We start from the raw sequence: 17,805 nt of genomic DNA, 5'->3' as shown, positions 1-17,805 counted from the left end.
CGGACAGTGCCCTTATCTATTTGTCTCTTACGGAAACACCTTAGAGACCTGTCGAAGAGCTACTACTGTGATTAACTTTAATACTCATTTTACAACCATCGTCATGTACCGCTGATGAAATTAGATATAGCCCACGAAAAACTAAAGGGACGAGAAAATCCTTGTTAAATAAAGGACTTCTAAAACCTCATTCTCCTCTGGTCCACTCTACAGCGTCAGTGACGCTGCTCGTTTTTAATGAGACCGGGAAACCGAGCAGAGTGGAGGCCGAAACCCTCGGTAGAAATAAAATAGTGCAGCAAGGTAAAGGCGACCTGGCGTCATTTCCGTAGGCCCCTCGAGGTTCTGGATCCGAAAAGAAGCCTGAACGTGCGCTCCCCGAAGAGTACGCGAGGATATACTAGGCTCTAGTAATTGCTCTTCCACAGACTGGGAAGTCCAATGCTGTTCTCCATTCCTCGTTTCTAACACAAAGCAGCGACTAGACCTGATTCGTATTCTTCTTCATTGACCGAGATACGTCAGCACGCGTAAATGGCTTAGCGAAGCTTACTTATGCTACCTGCGAGCAAAGTAAATGACGTTTACGCTTCTTTTATTCGTTAGCTTGACGCCATGATTGGGGAAGTGCGTTCCTCGGAGAATCCTGAGACCGCTGGTGCACGCAGTAATTAGGGCGAAGTAGACTATTGCTCAGTGCTGCATAATTACTTACGTGTACATCGAGGCAGCGCAGTAAAGTACTCTCTGTCCTCGCAGCGACAGCCCGATGCAACTCACCCGTGAAGCCGCAGTGCAACCCCCCTATCCAATCCTGAAGAATACCGGAGATCATCCAAGCTTCGTCCTAAAAACGGTCGAAGTAGAAAACGAAAACGAATTGCACTAATTGAATGTTCGGTGTGCGTGATCTCGCAATTGAGTTTGGCTGCTTTGTTGTTCCTTTTTTATTTCGATGTTGGTGAATCAGAGAACTTGCTGTTGCGCCAGTTGGTTACGGTGCGTTCTTAAATGATCAGATGAATTGGAGACAACCACTTTAGTTGAACAAAACGTGTATGCCAGAAAACTCCAACGCTGGCGCATGTGTCTGCAGCCTCTGGCCGTTTTCGACGTGAGGATGATGCACTGTGAAATGTTTCCTTTTCAGGTGCCACCGCCACCACCACCACTACCACCACCACCACCACCATCATCATCATCGTCATCATTATTAGATATGAGCCGTCCAGTGCGCCTCACGTTGCATCGCCACCAATTCATACGCCTCTAGGGTGAGAGCAACCCTGACTCTCACTCTCCAGAGCTTAATAATCGCCTCCTAGAGCACGTGACCCCCAGAGATACCCGGCAGCGTTCATGGTTTTCAAACAATGTGTACTCTATTTCGCTATACGCATTGAACTACGTTTTATCGACGGGCTAATACGCTTCTTTTTCATGTAATTGGTTACTCCTCATTGGAAGGGCACGCTGGTATATCGGACAATGACGTGAGTGATGAAGGAGAGCAGAGTTGGTCCGTGAACAATTTCGATTAATGCCTTAGCTGAAATTGTGAGGCAGAAATCGGCATGGGCCGATCATATAATGGAAAGGGAAGCTTAGAGGTGGTCACTTAGGGTTACGCAGTGAATTTTAAGCGTGAGTCAGCGAAGGAGGGGTAAGGGAGTTTTCCACATGTATATGGAAAAAGATTTGGAATTTCGCTCAGTTTCGCTTGCCTCAGATGCTGGGAAAAAGGATTACTTGGAGGCAGTGGGGGAGAGGCCATGGTCCTGCAGCGGAAGTAGTTCAGCAGATTATGAAGAATGTTGGGAAAACGTGGCCTCAGTTTCTATTTTAAAGTGATTTTTAAAGAAAAGAAAGGAGCCGGAGCCAGAACCACAAAAACGGTTTCAAAAACGCCATTGAGTCTAGCAATCCAGGCATTACAGTTGAAGTGCGAAAACAGAATTGTGTGTACAAGATATATCACCCCACGTAATACCTATAACAAAACTAGAAACGCATGCGACCTAGCTGTTTGCCTCCAATCACTGCGAACGTGAATCAATAGTGGAATTTCTCGAACCAGTACGGTAACTGCGACCAAACTTGTTTAGACTGCTGCTTCGCGTTTTAGCCCCAGAACAAGCCCACCTTGCCTTTGCATTTTCGTCCGCATAAACCACGGCAAAGGGCTAAACGACCGTAACTCCAACGGTGTGAAGAAATAACAAACGGGAGAAAACATTGCAGGCTATGGTCTCCAGACCTAGTCAGTGCAGTAAGAAAAATGGAAACGAAAAGGATAAACAAGCAAAAGAGAGAGAGAAAAACAACATCAAAACTCCTGGCCGTCTCGAACCGAAGAGAAAACCGTAACGCCTCTAATAGACACGGGATTACAAGCCTGCACACACGACTTCTTTTCCGCCGTCGCCAATAACCGCGCACGCGCTGTCTCAGCAACAGGCGCGAGAGTGTCGAGATGTGTGTCGACCTTGGCGGAGAAAAGATGAATGCCCGCCGCAGTGCGCGCAGCAGCAGGCAGAAAAGGTGTCACGCGGCGCGCATTACGGCGTGCAAACAACAACAATACCATCAACGACAGACGTGCACGTCGGCACGACGTCACACGCATACGCGGAGAGCGCGAAAAAACTCGTACAGCAGCGGCCGCGGCGCCCGTTGCCAGCAACACGCGGCCGGGAGGTCATAGAGGCCAACTCCGTTATACCTCCCTACCTAACCCCCTCCCAGAACCCCTTTGATCTGAGAGGCCCCCGCGCCTTCTCACGACGCGAACAAAGCAGCCGAGGTGACAGAGCGGACGGAGCTAACGCAAGTCGTGACGTCGAATTCGGCCCGTTCGTGCGCCGCGGACGTTTCCGTTACGACGTTCCGCTCGCAAGGGAAAAAGTTCCGAGGGGAAAGAAGGCCCGTGCCCCAGACGCCGTAAAGGTTTTTTCACAGACTAACCCCTCTAGCCGGTTCGCTGGGAGCTCGACCCGGGGACACAGTCGGACCCGCCCAACGTATATAGAGGTGCCGTTACACAGAATCAGTGTTGGGCGCCTCTGATCTGACGAGTGCATTACGCATCTGCACGGAATCTACCGGTGTCACGGTTTCTTCAGACGGGAAAGGCGTAGTTACGGCGCATATCCTCCCTTGCAAGCTTGAATTAGGGCAGCCGCTCCATTTATTCTACTGCTGCCATCAAGGTTTGAGTGGAAATCAAGCGAGTGAATAGATGAAAGTCGTATACCGCAGCCCCGCGCCTAGAGTGAAAGGTATGTAGCTTTTCGATTTATTCGGAGCCTACTAAAAATGTGTGCTGGCCACATGAAAAAAAAAAAAAACAAAAAAAAATAACAATAACAACAACAAGGAAGCACAGTTTTTCCAGAGCTGTCACTCTATGAAGTGAGCTCATTCGGATGACTGTCAGACGGGAAGGCGAGGCTCAACTCTAGCTCAACTGACCACTAAAAACGTTAATAACGCACCATTCATACCAGCGCAGCAAATATGGCTTAAGAGTTAGCTTAAACTTCTATTTTTCTTAAAATGTACTACCTCAGACCTTTGTTTCGGGCCCGTTGTTTATAAATAGTTACTGTGGACGCACCTTTGAAGTGCAAGGATCAGGGACGCGCAAAAAGGCGAATAAAACTGAGAACGGACTGAGCTTTCGTAATCATAAGCCTGAATACAAAAGCGAACTCCTCGCGTTTATCTGTAATCGTGTTTTCCCGTCTTAAAAAATCTGCCTGTAACAACCGGAGCTTAAGCCGCTCAGGAAGGTTGCACACATAGTCTTGTTATCCCTGCTTGGCCGTCAAACCTCGCTATGTCGAAATGTCGGCGGGGTCAGCGTTGCTGCGCAACGGATGTCTAAGCAACGATCCTTCGCGCAGATGTATGCAGCTATACCGAGCGAAGAATAAAGAGGCCTTAACGGAACGGCACATTTAGGAAGGAGGAGCAGTTACACAGTTGAATTCGCGCCTCAGCGCGACCGATCTCTTTGAAATTCGCGACTTTGAATGGAATGTCGCAAGATACGAAGGAAAGGCACGCTGCCGAGCTGGTCGGGAGGAATTGCAAAATGGAAGTATGCTGGACCGACAGAATTGCTCGAACGAATATGGGCGGAACACTTCGAGTCCTCTTTAACATGTAGGATTGCATCCAAGCGGAAATCGATCGTACCGTTCGAAGCGTAATCCGAACTACAATGCTGGCATTCTTGCAGCTTCTGATAGCATTTATTTTATTGGTGGCTTAATTATAGGGTGAATTTATCGTGTTTTTGAACTGCGTTTTCTTGAACTGCTCATTTGAACCGTTGCAGCCGTTGATGAGATACACAGCGCTCACGTGTGCACAATGCCCAAGAAGGTTTGATTGAAATGGTACGTTTTGTAAGCCTTTTTGCATTTATTGCGTCATACACTTCAATTGGAAGCATTGCAAGACAGCCAAATCACCGAATGTGGTGTTTCCTAAGAAATAATTGTTTTGAATTTGCTTTACACACCGCATGATGTTCATCCTGGTTAGCTCATTTGGTAGAGCGACTGCCCCGGACAGGTGGCAGTCAAGAGTCCGAACACTGGAACAGGACAAATTTTTCGTTAACTACGAAGTTTCTGAGAAATCTGTATAACTTTCCGTTTGAGCTAATACGGGCGACCTATAAAATGGCACTGGGTCTGCCGAAGACCACATCAACATCTCGCCTCATGTCTCTTGGCATCCACAACACACACCAAGAAATCTGGGAGGCGCAAAGACTGTCACAGCTCAACCGCCTTGCCATCACTCGAACAGGGCAAACCTTTCTGAACAATATGCACCTCAAAGTACCCTTCCTACACATTGGACCAAAGGACGAAACTTCCTCTATCCATCCGCAACAACACCTATGTCCATCAAATACCCAAAAACATGCATCCAACATTTACCGCGGAGCAAATAAACGCCAGAGCCGAAAGCCTTCACGCAGAGGAGGCAGCCATTGCACTAGCGTAGCTACCAACCCAAACGCTATTGTACTCACAGACTCCCACATTTCGTGCAGGAATATTACCAGCGGACTAATCCATCAATCATGTCTGACACTATTAACAAAACACTACGCTAATTAGGCCTCAATCATATGGTTTCCGGGACACATGGAACACACGGGAGGGAATGACGCCTCCCACCGGCACGCCCGAGCTCTCTTACACCGGGATTCCCCCTTAGCCGACGAGGAAAAAGAGCACATTACACAGCCCATAATCACCTTTGCTGAAAACCTGCAAGCCTACAGATAGGCCAGACAGACATACCCCATACCTCACAAAACTCTAGACAAGGCGTAAGAACACACCCTCCGCCGGCTACAAACGGACACTCTCATTACGCCATTTAAACTCCACCAATGGTATCCCTCACTTTCCACACCAGAGTGCCCGCATTGTGGAGAAACAGCTACGGCTTTTCACATGGTGTGGGCATTCCAATTAAACCCCTTTATCGATAAACTTCCTAATCCCAATTTGGAGCAGTGTGAGGCCATTCTGCACAGCGAGGACCCCGACCAACAACGAGGACTGGTTCGCAGGGTCCACGCTGCGGCGCAGGCCACTGGGTTGCCGGAATAGGCGACCACCCACAACTCCGAGAATTCCCATGTACTCAATAAAGTTTTCAATTAATCAATCAATAGCCCTTTAGCTGCGCTTGTGTGGACGCTAATGAGTAATTACTCTTTTATTAGAAATCTAATTGTATTGTGGAATTTTCCTGAAACTGGAATAACAGTAACAACAGGGGAAACGGTTAAAACGTTCTGCCATCGGTATTTATTTGTTAATTATCTTACGAAATGATCAGGCTTACACAGTGAAATGTCCCAAAAACATTCTAGCGTCTTCAGGACGTCACAAGCAAAAAATGGCACAGAATGGAAGAGGTGCCTTGGCTTCCACCTGCGTTGGAAAATAAATGCAGGAGCCAGGTCACAAGGGAGTAACGCTCACTAGTCCCTGAGAAATGCGTTTCTACCCGGAGTACTGCGTACTTGAGCAGCTGCGCAAGGCATAATTAAATAGAGGGAAGGAAGGAATGCAAGCTTGTGCAAATAATGTGCAGCGCCTAACTGTCTTGGAAATGTTTAACTAAATATGTTTGCCCCGTCGAAAACTTTTGGCTTCAACTTGAGCCCGTTGAGATGTGTGCTTTCCAAGCGGTACAAAACGCGCCAACTACCAAAATCCACTGCAGAGCAGTTCGCGGCGTTAAAATACACATCCTTCGTGCTCAACGATTTCGACATACGTAGACCGTAAAACACTTTTGAGGAATATTTTTAATGCGAAAACATTACTTCGCTATGTTCAGAGATTTTCTAGAGCACTATAACCGCGTCCACAAACGCGTCCGCAGACCGCGTCAGCAAAATCATGTTCGCAGCAGTTGAGTAATTGAGAGGTGGTAGTAGTTAATGAGTGGTGTCAGTCGATAGAGGGTGACGTAATGTTGTGTCCGAAAATTAATTAGGCTCATAACTTAATTAGGTAATCAATTAGAGGCAAAAATATAAATACGACGAAAATGGTCTCATTAGCCAATGGCTTGGCGCCACATTTGAATGTATCAAATACTAAAATAGTTAATTAAATCACCCACTTAAGGTGACGTCAAGGATTTGACGCCACGCAACCGGAAGTAGAGCCAGAAAAGGGCATAGGAAGGGATTGGCGCGCAATTTGAAAGTACCAAAGACTAAAGTTGTTATATTAAGGCGTTCAATTAGGGTGACGTCAGGAATGTGACGTTACGCAAGTCGAGCCGAAAAAGGGCATAACGAATTGGCGCGCAATTTGAAAGTACCAAAGATTAAAATGGGCAAACAAGAAGTAATATAAGCGACTAGAAGCAACCAGAAGCAACTAACAGCGACATCCGCGCTTTCGCATTACTACAATGCAGATTCTGCAGTGCTGTTTAATTTTTATTGCTGTATAGGGTGCAGAGAAGAAAGAAAAATAGGGAGCAAGAAGACAACTGCGCTTGGAATTCGCCACCAAACGTGCGTACCGAAATTCTTCGACCGCATACAAATGGTGTTCAATGGCAATGGCGAATTCAGGGCGTCTGTAGCATATATAGCAAGACGGAACTGACAAAAGGTAGAAAAACACAAAGACATCGCGCCTGGTGCTCCTCCCCGCAAGAGCTACCCAGGCGTTCAGTACAGCTTGACGCCCCGCTGAATAGAGGCAACACATCGATAACTAGCACACAACAGCAGCAAGATGGGCAACAACGAACGCATCTCCGGTGGTCGCCGTGCACAGCATATAAGGCCACAGCTGCTGCGTGCCGGCAGAAAAAGAGAAAGCCCCCGCGTCCGACTGGTAAGCACAGCTGCAGAGCGTGGCAAGACGTCGAGCGTAACCGCAGCGGGGGTTGCACCGCGAAGAAGACAAGGTGTACTCGGATGGCAACGCACACACACCCATCCCATATAACCCGCCCCGCTGAGACCACCATTACGACTACTATAACCTGCGCTATATTATACGCCCCCGCAAAGATGGGGTGGAGGGGAAAGGGTGACCCCGGGAGTCCGGCTGACACCGCACCTAAGTAGCTCGCGCTTCATTGAGTCGCTGTTGGTGGCAGACCCCTACGCACGCCCCCGTGCATCTGTGCAGGCTTTTAAGCGTGCTATAGCTTGCAGCAGTGGCATCTCTCGCGCTCTCTCTCTCTCTCTCTCTCTCTCTCTCTCTCTCTCTATATATATATATATATATATATATATATATATATATATATATATATATATATATATATATATATATATATATTGTTCTTGCACCTTGCATATTCCAGCTGTTAGGCCGGCAGGTATAGTGAGAGGGGATGAAGGGACGTCGAGTAGGACCTACGTATTTTGCGCCGGCGCTCTCATTTTCTTTATTTCTATGTCTTTTGCTCGCTCTACGCACCGCTGGAACAGGGGAGGAAATTGCGTCTGCCGGCGTCTGGGATTAACGTGTCAGCGCCGGCGCGTGAACAGATTAAGGGGCGCGGGGAAAAAATGCGCAAACCTTTTTCAGAAAGGAGGTTTCGTAAGCGCCATCCTGAGACTCGAGAATTCAAGTACATCAACCGATTTCCTTTAAAGCATACTTATGTACTGCCAGTGTCAGCAAACAAAGATGAGATAAAGCAAGCAAAAAGAAAACAAGCATGGTTACTGTAGTTCGCTGCGAGAACAAGCCGGAATGAGCAGATCGGGAACTAACAAGACAGCTTGAATGTCAATATAAGCGTATCTCCAAGTGAAAGCTGAAACTTTTTTATAATACTAGTGATAACTGGCTCAAGAGAAAGGAAGGCCAGTTGTTTTCTCAAGACGATAGTACCGCGACACGGTGCACAATCGCTTATTGTTACGGACCGCGCTACAGGCTTTATGGCCGAAATAATACAGGCTCTCTTCAATCATACGACTACTGCATATCATCCGCAAATGAACGGACTCCATAGAACACTTGCCCACATGATTTCTATGTATGTCGACATTGAACGCTCCCAGCCACCCAAAACGCTGTATGCCCATGTATGCCCAGTGGGCAGGCATACATGGGAAAAACTTTGCTGTTCAGATGACGTTGCAGTTCTAAAATATCCCACAAGGAGCTTTTGGTCGTGGCTAAATGGATTGTAATCAAAATCCACAGCGGCACCTAATTAAATTGTGTGTTGGCAATGCAATAGCACCAGAAGCTTCCGATACTTTTGTGTTTTCTCTCATTTATGGTTGTGTTTGCGGATCAGTTCACATCTTGTCTGCCAGGCATAACTTCAGGTCATCTGGCTGATGGTTAGACAAGGCACAGTATCTGTCAGACTTGTTCCGTGGATACCTGAGCTGCGCCTTTAGGGAAAGGAGGAAGCTGGGAGTGAAAGCGGAGTGAAAGAGGTGTCGTATGTGAAGGGCTACAGAGTAATTTAGACCACCTGGGGATCTCTAACGTGCGCTGACATCGCACAGTGGGGACGGAGGGTGGCTGATCCTGGTCCTGATGAGGCTGGGACAGGTGGGTCATCGTCACTTGCGGCGGGGGCTATAATAAATAAAAGCCTGCCACCGAATTTTTATCTGTTGTAGGCCGTCATTGTACCCGCCACCGCTTCGGTGGTGGGCGACGGCTGTTGCGGCGCGCGTCTTTCTCTCCTTCTTCTTTTTCTTCTCTATTTTCTCTTCTATCTGCACGAGGCAGCGGAGGTGGCTCAGCTACAGAGCCAGTAGCAGGCCCGTGCATTTTCTTTTCCTTCTTTCTACAGCCACATCGACAATGACATCGCACAGTAGACGGACGCCTCTCCGTTTCGCCTCCATCGAAACGCAGCAGCCGGCGGTCGGGGTCGAACCCGGGTACTCCAGCATAGTGGTCGGGCATCTTAACCAATGCACAACCACTGAGAGCTGTAAAATTTGAACGCTGAATTTGCTTCGAGAAAAGGAAAGGCTCGCTAACCACCTCACTCTCGCTGGACATCTAAACCACGCAATGAAGGGAGTAAGGAAGCAGGAAATAAAAAAGGAATAGAGACGAATGCACTGTAACGGATGACTCCGGCATAATTTCATACACCTGCGTTTCTTTAACAAACACTTAACGCGAATATTCTAGCAAACTAAAAGCGAAGAGGTGTCTCGAGCCACACGAACTGAACAACACCTATAAACCTTCATTTTCCTTCATTTATTTGTTTTATCGCTCTCACCCTTTAACCGGGCAAGCCGCGATCGCGGTACTTAATCTCATTGAGCTAAGCCTAAACTCATTACCTTTGCGACACATCCGACATGTGAACAGTTTCAAAGCGGCAGGTACCGTCCGACGGGCCGTCACTGCGGATTGCCTCTAACGAAGTACGAAGCACGCTGCATCAAGTCGCTATAGCGAAGCTAAGAAGCCCAACAAAATTTTTCACGTCACATTTGAAAAAAAGAAAAAAAAAAAGAAAGAAGCGCAGACGGCACAGCGGAGGAGTGTACAGTCGGGCCATGTTAGTGGCGATAAATGGATGAACCAACTCCTTCCGAATTCAGGGGTCCCCAGACAGTCACCTAGCCGGCTTGCCCCATGTCATCACTCTCTATCGGTGAGCGGGAATGTAGGCGCGGTCGTCGGCGGAGCCGCCGCACATAAGCGGCATTAATTAACCGGAGTGTACGTGGGCATCTCCTTTCCCTCCCCATCCTTATTCTCTCTCTCTCTTTCTCAAAGCTCCGTCGCGGATTCACTGAAAGGCAAAAGGGAAAAGCACTGCGACTCCGGAGCGACTGTATGCACGAGATGTTGTGTGTGCGTGCGCACGTTTGTTCGTGTGTGCGAACTGACGCTTTTGGCAGATGGCAGACGTATCGATTGGTAGCTAGGCTGCGCACGAACCACTACATTCGCCCTTTCCCTTTTCCTTCGACGAGGACGGCGGCGCTGGGGCCCAGACAGGCGCCATGGTCGGACGGAGTGACGGGGGCGGCCTGCGATGGTGGGGATGATAGACGAGTAAAAAAAAAAAAAAATCCCACAAAAAGAAAACAACGAAAGGAAATGGAAGAAATGAAGCAGCGTGGGCGGCTAAACGAGCTTCAGGGAAACGGAACAAAGAAAGTATAAAAAAGGATGGGAGTGAGACGTGAAGCTTGGGTCAGTAACCGGCGCGTACTGTATACGTTAAGATGCGGATAAGAAACGAACAAACGTATACATACTTAAAAGCGGGCAGCTTGCCAGAAGTGCCATCACGGCTTTTGGATAGTTATGTATAGCTACGACGGGAGGGCGCTGCACTGGCTAGTCGGTGTGGATTCCGAGAAGCACGTGAGGTTGCTCAGTTGTGTCAGCTTGCGAGCATGTCGGCAATTTAAGTGCCCCCCCCCCCCTTCACACACACACACACACACACACACACACACACACACACACACACACACACACACACACACACACACACACACACACACACACACACACACACACACACACACACACACACACACACACACACACACACACACACACACACACACACACACACACACACACACACACACACACACACACACACACACACACACACACACACACACACACACACACACACACACACACACACACACACACACACACACACACACACACACACACACAAATATGAGGGCAAATATTTTATGTTAGTTGCGGGCCACGTGTTTCTCCCCGGCCTGAGATTGAGTATTCCATGCTTATTTTCATTGCACCAGGAGATGAAGAGTGCGTTGTAATTTTTCTTCAATGACGTACGTCGACATAGCGCCCTTACATAATGCATCAAGCTAATAATTACAACCGTCAGCCAATTGGAGACACATTGTGGCTACCAATGCGATATGCATGCCTCCCTCAGCCATTTTCAGCCGGAGTAATGATAATGATTTTGTCGTTCATATAGTTGACACTACACCCGGTGGATTCTTCTAGCTAGGCGAGACGAGATAAGTTGTTACTTTCTTGGGTTCCCGGAGCTCTAGGTGGACACTGTCCCGATGAAGTGCATAACATCATAGTCGCGAGGAACGTGTTAGGTACCAAACTTTCGCAAAGAAACGATGAGGAAAAAATAAAAAAAGAAAACGAAAGTATCGCGCTCACGTCAGAGCCTAATGCTCGAAGGAAACAAACAGAAAACCGCAGAACTCCTCCTAGTTCTCCTTTGCGCTTTATTTTCGCGATAAAAATCGATATGCAGCAGCCTAGTGATTTCCCGAAAAGAGAAAGCCTGCAGTTAGTTGCCTAGCGATGCTATGTACTCGAGACATACGGAATCACCGTGTTCTGCAGCGATTGCCAGATGCGCTTATGTCACACGTGTTGGGTGGGGGAGGCTAGAGGAAAGGAGGAAGACACGAAAGTTCCTTTGCAGACAGCGGAGCAAGAAGTTCGGAGGATTAGTTAGGCATCCACAGAGCAAGAAGGAAGAGAGGAGAGAGAGGGGAAGGATTGCGGCGCGACACTCGGCGAGTCACGGCCCAAGGAATCTTGGCGGCGAAAAACGAAGCCCCCACGCTGGTCTCGTTACTCAACGCAGGCACTGCACCCCCTCCCCTCACGTCTCTGACGCGAGCCAGAACTTTCTTTTTCTGTCTCGGCAGCAACGACAGACACCAGACAAATTTCGAAATAATATTCGGGAGAAGAAATCAAAAGAAAGAGTTGGAGAGGAAAGGGTGTAGAGGGGGAGGGGGGAAGGGGGGCTAAAGCTTACTGCAGCATAGTTTCGGCGTGTCCGCGAAATCGTCGAGAGAGCTTCTTCCGCGTCGGTGTTGTTGGCACGGGCGGCTAGAAAGCGAACCCTTTTTAAAACCAGTAGAGCACGAGCCGTTCAATAAAAGAGTCTTAGATTTTTCTTCTAGGTTGTTAGTTTGCTTTTTCCGTCGCGAATTTCTGCCATCGACCGCGCAGAAACCGTGTCGTGAATGTCATTTATTGGAGGAGCGCTCCTCTGAAGGATCTCTGAAACATCTTTATATCTTTCGTGTGCGTTTCTCATTTGACAGCGTTCCTTATTACTTCCTTTCAACTGTACCGTTTTAGGTGTACTTCAATCCCCATTTCGCAGTGCCCGACATTCAGGCAGTCATAAGACACTTTACTAAAGTTGTCGTTTTGTGTTGGGTTTAAAGGTGGACAAGCAAATGAGGCTGCCATGCGCCTAATTCGAGCGCGAGCCAGTTGCTGTCTTCAACGTTTTCCTGTCCACAGAAAGGAAAGGAAGTAACACAGGAGGGAAGAAAACAACGAAATAATAATAAAACGAAAGCAAACACAGACAATAAACAAACAATGAGGAACAAGAAAGGGATAACGAAGAATGTAGAAAGGAGCGGAGCCAGGCAGAGACAAAGAAAGGAAGGAGGACAGAAAGGCATGGTTATAAATATGTGTGCCTGAACAAAAGAATGCATGTTTTTATCTGTCAAGCTTGCTTATTATACTAGAAAAGGGGTCGGCGAAGCATATTTAAGCGACTAACACACAAATGCACAAAACAAAAAGCTATACGCCAGGGTAAATGAACGCGCCACCGGCACAGTTTGTGTTCCATCAGTGGGACCTTATGCCGCGACGCAAGAGAGTGCTACCATTGAATTGCATTGAAGAGGAGAAATATAAAACGCCGATCGATAACACCGAGAACACTGTATACGGGCGCGGGACAAATAGAATCCTGTGTGACCTCCTTATTGCCTTCTGGCGTTATTCGCATGCTTTAAAGTGTCAACGCTCTCGAACCTTTTTCTCTTTTGTCTCTTTTTATCTGCTGTAGGGGCGTCAGTAAGACGGGTGCATGATTTATGCATTCTCGCTGCCCGTATAAGAGTGGTACACGTGAATCACCCGTAGGTATAGCTATAAAATGTCTCAAACGTTTTGTTAACAAGAATAATTTGCACGAAATTTGAACTTTGGCCCAGAAAGGGTAAATTATATCTCAGTGAGACGGGAAAGACAGGTGGATGTTCCACACTTAAGACCTCGAGGCAGGGCTCCTACTGGCATTGCCCAAGCAATACGCATAAACGACACAATCCTCGAAAGGATGCGTAATAAATCTAAAAAGAAACAGAAAATATATAAAAAATTAGCCCAAGTGCTGCGTTGTCCCAAGAAAGCTACTTAATGTGAGATGCAGAAAAGAAAAATCTACCAAATTATTCTTATCATTCAGAAGTGTTGATCATAGCAGCTGCGATTTCTTAACAACAGGAAGTGCCTGGAGGCGCCTTGGGGGCATCAGAGTTTCCTTATTTGCGACGAGGAAGCAATCAAGTAAAAAAATCTGTGTGAAACTTAAGCTCCGCTCTTAAAAGCGTGCGATGCTAAAGAGTTAACGGCTCCCGTTTGCGGGCCACTCTTTGCGGGTTCTCCTTGGCGCACGCGCATTTGATACTTGCCTAATTACTAATATTTTATTATGTATCTTATCAAACGACACATACTCATTAGCATACAACCTTAAACATACAACCTTAATGCAGCCATATTATGTGAAAGACCATCGACATGGATATGAAGCCCGCGTTTGCATGGCTTGTCAACTCAGCCATGTCAGGTGGTCTATTGACGTCACACAATTAGACGACCAATATCACTGCACTGTCGCGTCACCAGCTAACTACCACCTAAAAGAGGCATGATCGCAAATTCTCGCTCAAAACGCCGAGAAAGCTGACGTCGGATTTTCCGGAGAAATGGGCCAATAACGCAAACGCTTTAAAGCAGAAGCAGAAGCGTGACGTCATTCCCGGCATGCATCCCTGGAGCGATGACAAGCTGTTAACACTGATCTCTATACGTGTACAAATCTCGACTGCCTGTGGTCTACGCCCCGCTGCTTTGTTGACCTTTATGATCCGAACATCCTTGAACTAGAAACCTGTTTCCCAGCAATACTTTTCCATATAGCGTTATTACAGCTTCCATGCTGCATTGCTGGTTGCGTGTTATAAATTTTGTTTTGATTGGTTTCCCCGGTCATCGCCGCCTCCGGCCGTTCACAGTGCTGTTCACGTTTCCTAGTCGTATTCTAGCTGTTAATATAACTGAAAAGGGAAAATATATTTCTTATAGTAACCCTGCTAAATAACTTAATATATAACTGAAGCAGTGGACAATGTGCGCCATTTAACCGTGTCTGTCTGCATCAAGGTGAAATATACAACAATGAAGCCGTCAGTTTCGAAACCGCAGAAACCACTGCACTTTCACCGACACTATCCGACTTCATACGTCCCTGGCGCACACCGGAGGTAAAGGTGTGTTCGATATATATATACTTTTTTTTTAAATATGTTTGTCGCACGTCCAGGGTGCATCATTCACCGGCGACAACCGCGACGTCGCGTCCTGATCAAGCCATGTGCTTACCTCCTGTTTTAACGCTCTATTATAAGCAACGAAAAGAAAGCAAATTACAGCCCACAACAGAAGCAAGAGACAATAAGAGTCCAAAGAAAGCAAAACAATGCGTCACATGCTCGCAGGAAGGGGCATTAGGTGCGTAGCGGAAGCAATAGAGCGTGCACGCATCGTAGCACTGGCAGCGTATAACGGTGACAGGGAGAGAGGGAAAATGAAGCAAGAGGAAAAAAAGAAAAAAAAAAAGTTCCGCGCAGTCCACGAACCAAGAAACGAAAAATAAAGGGAGAACAATAACATCTGTCATAAAGCCAGTGAACAAGCCGAAAATGTAACAAATACACAAAATGAGCGGCACACACAGCGACGAGGAAGGTGAGGGGATAGAGAGAGAGGGCGCGCCCAAAAGAGAGAGGGCGGCTGAGCGGCTTCAAGCGGTTGGGAGTGCCGGCGGTGAAAGAAGTGCTCCCAGTCACGGCACGGTGATCCCGCAGAGAGCGCTTCACCGCACCACTACGCTGTCCTGCGGGAAAGAGTGCTTTCCTCTCCGTCGCCGGCAAGTGAATGGGACGAGCGAAATAAATAAAAAAAAGTAAACTAGGAGGGAGTGGCCAGCATCCGACAGCATCAGCCCTGCTTGCTTGCGCCGGATCAAGGTGTGCCGCGCTGGGGACGATGGGGAGGAGCAGGTGCGTTCGTCAGTTTCGTATTGACTAGCTGGCCGAGCCTGCTCGCACGCAACATAACCTTTTGCACACTGGTATCTATCCTATTGTATACATCTATATTTCCGAGCAGAAACGGGTATAACGGTGGCACAGACCGGCTCGCTACTGTGCTAGCTGGGTATCGGTAAAACGGATGAGCAAGGCTTGACTCGATGTATTCAGGTGCAGAGATGTCAGGGGTAGGACCGCGCTACAGAATAACGCCATTGTTTTTGGGTTAGATTCAACTCAGCCATCCTCCCCCCCCCCCCCCCTCCCTCCGAAAAAAAAGAGAAGAAAGAAAGAACGCGTTGTCTTTGAACCTTGGTGATTATTAGTGCAGTAGAGAAGAAGTTTTACCAATAAAAAAAATCATCTGAAAGCTTGATGGAGTGTATGGCGTAAACCTGCACGAGACATAACGCAAGAACTGTAATATCAAACTAAAACTCGGTCAGACTACCAATGTTATCCCCAAGGTATCAATGCACAGAATCGGCTTGGTGCAAGTCGGTACGAAAATAATACCCGGAAGAAAGAAACAACTGCATCAGCGGTTTCGCAAAGATTCTTCACGTCTGCGACGAAGAGAGCGTTTTAAACAAAGAGCAAATTACGGTCGGAACTTATGTTTTCCAAGCGACTTTCGACGTCCACGCACACGATGACCGTCCACACCCTAGTGATTACAATGGCCAACGCGGTTCCAAAATACGACCGTGACGCATAGGCTGGCTTCCCGGGTTAGGCCTGGTTAACGTCAATAGCGGAAACGACGACGGGTCGGGTCGCCCCGAGAACGCCCGGTATCGATGAAATGCTGTGAGCAACCTGGGAACTCCTCTTCCTTCGGCATTTCGTTATTGCCAGCTCCACCCGTCGATACTTCGGAGGGCACCTAGGTCATATCGGAAAGGGATAACTGCTCGAGTGCAGCTGCATGTGACACCTTGCATACAGAGAAAATCCCCGAGCCAGCGAAAAGCGGTACGCAGGAAAATATAAATAAAATCAAAACGGCATCAGGGAGCGGCATACTAGCTCGAGCCACATGGTTAATTCTGCACCTTTTTCCGTATTTTCGGCCCAATCAACGGTACAGAAAAAAAAAAAAAAAAATGAGGCAGAAGGAGAACAGAATAATATGCTTTTGCGACTCGCTGCTAATTGACAAGAACCCGTTTTGCCAAGACGCGTTTCGCTCACAGACACCCTTAAAGCCAGAAACGGCTTCGCAATAAGCAAAACAGCAAAAGTTTGCATTGCAGCAGGCAAATTTGAGGGCAGTTTTAATATGCAAAGCCAGATGGATTGAATCAATGCGTTTTTCTTTGAAGTAACTGTTTCGAGGGGCAAAAAAATTCGTGAGGATTTCAGTGCAGCGCGGAATAAAAAAAAAAAAGAGACACTCGGCTAGCAAGGATACTAAAAGCTGGGCAACGTCTTCCGGTCGTTTAAGCCGCTCGCCACAGGGAAACCGCAGAACAAACGGCGCATGCGAATCGGGTTTAGCGCCTGGTTAATCGCGAAGCAGACGACATGATTCGATTGCTGTCTGCTAGTGCCACCGCCTCTCCCGGAGCGCGCGCGAGCAGGACCGAGATGAGGAGGAGGCCGGCGGTGAGAACTTGCGCCGGCCGCTCAGAAATCGACATCACCGGCCGCAGTAAACATTACGTGCACGCACGAACGGAGAAACGGGCTCACCTTTAGCGACGCGCTGCAAAATGGCCTCCTTGTGCTCAGGCGTCCAGGGCGGGTTCAAGACCAGCAGGAGGTAACCGCCGCCGCCCATGGCAGCAGCAGCGAGTCGCCGGAGGGAGCCGCGACGATGTCAAGTCGGCGGCCGAACGGCTAATGGCGGCCGCCTCGGCTCTGCAGTGGTGGGGCTGCAGCCACGTGACCCATCATGTGACGCTCCGCGGCGCGCCTCCGAAATCGTTGCCATGACGACGCGCTGGGAAGCCATGACGCCGTCGCGCGACGCGCTTGGCGCTGACGCCGGCTGCCGGCGGCCGCACGCGCGCGCGAGCGCGCCTGTCTCCGCGGCATCCGGTAAATTTAGCAGCAGCAGCAACGCTGTTGCTCTTGGGCTGCAATCTGGAGCGGCAAGAAAGGCTGGGTCATGTGGAAACAGA

General features: G+C 48.2%; 1 protein-coding gene across 1 annotated transcript in view; it reads right to left on the bottom strand.

The window, feature by feature from the left end:
- Positions 1-17,508, bottom strand: part of LOC146196751 (uncharacterized) — a 139,286-nt gene extending 121,778 nt beyond the window's left edge. The window contains exon 1 of the mRNA XM_084598497.1: positions 17,375-17,508. Coding sequence (XP_084454623.1) covers positions 17,375-17,462 — 88 coding nt within the window. The 5' untranslated portion in view covers positions 17,463-17,508. The remainder of the gene's footprint in view (positions 1-17,374) is intronic.
- Between the last annotated feature and the right edge of the window lie 297 nt (positions 17,509-17,805).

The sequence above is a fragment of the Amblyomma maculatum genome, chromosome 3 (genome assembly GCF_055883805.1).
Source record: "Amblyomma maculatum isolate TAMU_Amacu chromosome 3, ASM5588380v1, whole genome shotgun sequence".
Lineage (NCBI taxonomy): Eukaryota > Metazoa > Arthropoda > Arachnida > Ixodida > Ixodidae > Amblyomma > Amblyomma maculatum.
Note: the sequence above shows the minus strand (reverse complement) of the source record. Positions and strands in the feature narration are given on the sequence as shown.